This window comes from Vigna radiata, unplaced genomic scaffold (genome assembly GCF_000741045.1).
Source record: "Vigna radiata var. radiata cultivar VC1973A unplaced genomic scaffold, Vradiata_ver6 scaffold_281, whole genome shotgun sequence".
Lineage (NCBI taxonomy): Eukaryota > Viridiplantae > Streptophyta > Magnoliopsida > Fabales > Fabaceae > Vigna > Vigna radiata.
Genome location: NW_014542220.1, coordinates 86,081 through 90,825, shown reverse-complemented (window position 1 = coordinate 90,825; position 4,745 = coordinate 86,081). Strand labels below are relative to the sequence as shown.

At 36.1% G+C, this 4,745-nt stretch overlaps 1 protein-coding gene across 1 annotated transcript; it reads left to right on the top strand.

Annotated features, from left to right (window-relative positions):
• Positions 1–2,260: 2,260 nt before the first annotated feature.
• LOC106779438 (AT-hook motif nuclear-localized protein 22) lies at positions 2,261–3,832 on the top strand. Its single transcript, XM_014667538.2, has one exon. The coding sequence runs from the start codon at positions 2,705–2,707 to the stop codon at positions 3,635–3,637; it is 933 nt and encodes a 310-aa protein (XP_014523024.1). The 5' UTR covers positions 2,261–2,704; the 3' UTR covers positions 3,638–3,832.
• Positions 3,833–4,745: the final 913 nt, after the last annotated feature.

Here is a 4,745-nt window from a genome sequence, read left to right as displayed (position 1 = left end):
AGGAATTTTTTAACTACATCATTATTGTTCTAGGGTAATTCTTTTACACAATAATAAAATATTATTTTATGTATCACATGTGCTCTCTGAATTTTAACATTTGATAGTTGCTTAGATAAATAATATATATAAGTAATACTATGAGTTACTAGTGTTATATATAATATTTAATATAAAAATAATAATAAAATTAAATAACTTGTTAATCTAATAGGGAAGGAAGATAACTTACTATTCGTTTTTCCAGATGTTAAGAAAGAAAAGTCAAAGATAAGTAGAGATAAGAATGTTTCCAATGAAATAATTGATTTGTGCCTGTGTTTAAGTTAAACTTTACCACTATGATATATATATATATATATATATATATATATATATATATATATATATATATATATATATATATATATAATATAGTTTTATATCTTTTAATTAATTAATTTATTTCTTACTACACTTTTGTCGTGTATTTCATCAGTATCCAAATTTAACCCAATTTGTTTATTATACCGGACCTATTAGGTTTGACCATTAACCTGTAATCTTCTTAATTGACTATCAATTGAAATTGTTTAAGAGAATAAAACTAAAAAGAAATTAAAAGTTAAAGAATGAGGGAGTTTTTAATAAATATAATCAAGTAGTTTCAAGGATCCAACCTTTTGGAATGTTTTGTAATGTATTTTCTTTCGCATGGAGGAATATTATTTATCATAATTAAATAATAAAATTTAACCTAATCGAGGTTTTGTTCGTTGCCATTTTTTGTATATTTTGTTTGGTGAAGGACAATTAACAAATGATTGACTTTTTTGTATATTTTTTAATTGTTAAGTGTTTTATTGATGTAAATGAATTACAACAATTTATGAGTTTCAATACATAAAATATTTTTAACCATCCATAATTAAATAATTTAATTGAGATAATTATCTAATAAAATGGTCATACATGCTAACATTGTTTATTATAAATTTGATCTGTAAAAACTATTTACAATGTGAATACAAAGTTTAACCCGTAGGAAACGCCTTATAATTTTAAGGTCAAAGTAATAATATTTATGAAAAATACATTAAAATCATAACTTTGTAATGAATGACTTCAATTTTAAATTATGCGTTTTGCCATTACACGGTCAAAATGTGTTTTTTTATCTGATATGGTTGAAGACGGTTTTCTTTGACTTCATATTTTTCTTTACATTTAACAGTGAGTTTGAAACAGTCAAAAAGAGAAGTTGAATTCAAGTATATTCTTTTATTGGTAAGTACTACTATTTTTCAAAAACTCTATAACTTTTATATATATATAATATTGACTATAAAGGACTCCTTTAAAATATAGATGTTTGGTTGGAATATGAAAAAAAAAAATATAAAATAAACATTCAACAAATCTTATCATAACTAAATCTATTTTTGTGACATTTGTTTTCTACTAGTTGCTATATTATTAACTGTTACATTATAGCATGAACAGAATCTTCTTATTATTTCATGATTAACAACATAAAGTTACGCAAGAGCAATACATGAAGAGATCGTACTTCTAGAAATCATATGAAACACCTAGTACCTGGTTTTTTATTCAGAATCAATGATTATCAACTTTTTAATACAATTTTATTAGTTTCGTGGAGAAACTAACAATAATAAAAATCCATCGAAAAGATATATGTTTTTGAGGATGAAACACATAGAATGAATGTCTGGTATTCAAAAATGTTGAGATATTGAATATTGTTTATATAAAATGATAAAAAGTTATTGTTATTATGTAAGAAGAAAGTATAGAAGGAAGGGACATGGGAGAAGTTTGAAGAATAGTGATTGTGGGAAGGAAGCAATAATGAGTTCCAAAGGCAAAGTGAGAGTGAGAGTGGCTGACTGAAAGTGAAGATGGTCAGAGAGATAACAGGAAAAGAGCTTAAGATTAAGGATTATGGAGGCCAATGAGTTAAGGACAGAGTGTGTTCTTATTTGCAGGCTTTTTTTGGATAGAGAAGGAACTTACACATACAAACTTGGGTTAAGAAAGAGAAAGGGACATAGAGAGGAAACAAAGCATGGAAGTCTTGAATAAAGTGGGGCCCTCAGAGAGAAGTGTGGGACCCACAAACACCGCCCATGCGCACGCTGTCTTTCTTACCAATATCTAACCCATCATCCATCATCGATCCGATTCCTTCGACCTAACCCTAACCCAAATCAGGTTTCAAAAGGGAAAAAAAAAAAATAAATAGAAATATCAAACACCATCTTCCATATTAACCCAACACAACTTGTTTCTCTTTTCCCTTTCTTAGGACACTCTTTATTACCTTATTCCCTCCAAACCCTGAACTACCTCTCCCTTACTCCCATAAAGCTACCTTAGCTTCACATGCCAATCATCAAATTAACCAAGCCTCTCTACTCATACAGATCATAATCACTAAATGGTGCCTTTTTCAGCTCAATTTTTGGTGGGGTTTTGCAAACAACCTTAAATTTCTTCTCTTTCCTTTTGTGTTCAAGGTAAGTAAGTAGCATGCTCCCAACACCCAAAAGGAAACAACCCAAACAAAACCAAACAAGCCCCCACAAAAGAGAGAACACCAACACCAACACCAACACCACCTTCTAGATCTAAATTTCCAATCTTTTCAATTGGGTTCAACCTTTTGTGTTGCAGAAGGCCTCAAAATCTAGGGTTCTCATAAATGGATCCTGTAGCAGCACAAGGACGTCCTCTCCCTCCCCCTTTTCTCACTAGAGATCTTCACTTACACCCTCACCACCAATTTCAGCCCCACCACAACCACCAAAACACCGAGGATGAAGCTGCCAATGGCCGCGGCCAGAAGCGGGATCGCGACGAGAACGCCGGTGCTGGAGGTGGCTCCTCCACACCCCCTCACGCCGGCGGAGAAGGCCAGGAACCAGGGTCCGGAGATGGAGGTGGAAGTGAAATGGCGAGAAGGCCGAGAGGAAGACCTGCAGGTTCCAAAAACAAGCCCAAACCACCCATTATCATCACAAGGGACAGTGCCAACGCTCTCCGATCCCATGTTATGGAAATCGCCAACGGCTGCGACATCATGGAGAGCGTCACCGCCTTCGCCAGGCGGCGACAGCGTGGTGTCTGTGTTCTCAGCGGCAGCGGCACCGTCACCAACGTGACCCTCCGGCAGCCAGCTTCCCCTGGTGCCGTTGTGACCCTTCACGGAAGGTTCGAGATTCTATCCCTTTCCGGTTCATTTCTGCCGCCGCCGGCTCCGCCTGCCGCTTCAGGACTAGCCATTTACCTTGCTGGCGGACAGGGACAGGTAGTAGGTGGAAGCGTGGTGGGACCCCTTGTGGCTTCAGGTCCCGTTGTTATCATGGCTGCTTCATTTGGTAATGCTGCTTATGAGAGACTACCCTTAGAGGAAGAGGAAGCTCCGGTACCGGTTCCGGGCACCGGAGGATTAGGGTCGCCGGGAATTGCAGGGACACAGCAACAATCGCAATCGCAGCAGCAGCAACAGCCGCAACAGCTTGTGGGAGATCCTAACAGTTCTTCTCTCTTCCATGGAGTTCCGCAGAATCTTCTCAATTCGGTTCAATTACCTGCTGAGGGTTATTGGGGTGGCACTGCTCGCCCCCCTTTTTAACAAAAATGTTTCACTTTCATGGGGTTTTCGATTATCTTTGTTTTCTTCTTTTTTTCTTCTTTTATTTTTGTTCATGTCTCTCTTCTTCTTTTCAATTTCGACTCTCTCTTTATGATCTTCACTGTTCATTCTCCTTCTTGCTTAATTATAACTTAGTTTAATTACTGTTAATTAAAGCCTTTGATCGGTGTTTTTGAGTTGCAGAAAGGATGTATAAATTCATCAAATTTTCGGTGGGGTTTCATCATTATTACATATCTAAATTCTCGCTAATTAGTGTGTATGTCGTTGCTTCGAGACGAAGCAGCAGCAGCAGCAGCTATATCATGTGCATTTTTCTCTCTCTCTTGATGTTTTTGCTGCAATTCCAGTATCTTGTCTGATAATTTATCAGTCAATCTCTGCAGGAAGTAGGAAAAGAGAACGGTTTTCCGTTTTCTTTTCAATTTTTCTTTGATTTCTGCCTTTTTAACTGTTTGGAGTGGTTTTTCTAGGACTCCGAACCTAGATTCAGATTCTAAAACATGATCTAAAAACACGAATAACCCCACAGTAAAACATAAATTATCATTCTAAATTTTATCTACATGAAGAAAAAGTCTTGGACACAATAATTAGCCTCTTGTACTTAGAAAACTAACTCCGCCATCATTACCACTCTCATACTAACACCATCATTACATCCAAACACACATTAGCACCATCATTACAACCATGTCTCATGAATAACATATTTTTCTCCGTCTTTTAAGCATTCTAGTACTAGAAGACCACCCCTTGTATCGCTGCTGCAGCTAATTAAATGCTTAGACTATTTTATTATTAAGTTGATAACTCTTAGACAGTAACAGATGTTGGACAGTTAAATTCATGCATTTCTAGGAATAAGGGGAATGGTGGGGGTTATGGGCTTCACTATGTTTTGTCTGTCTCTCTGTGATTAGGGTTTACTAGTATTATGGTGGCAGAGATGAGCATTGGGTGTTGGGTCACACGTGCGCTGCTCTGGAAAAAAAAAAAAAGGTTCCTTTTCGAGGCAACAACCAGAACAAACAGACCTCAAGAGCTAGCAAGAGTTAAAGCCTCTCCCTATAGTGCCAATGGCACT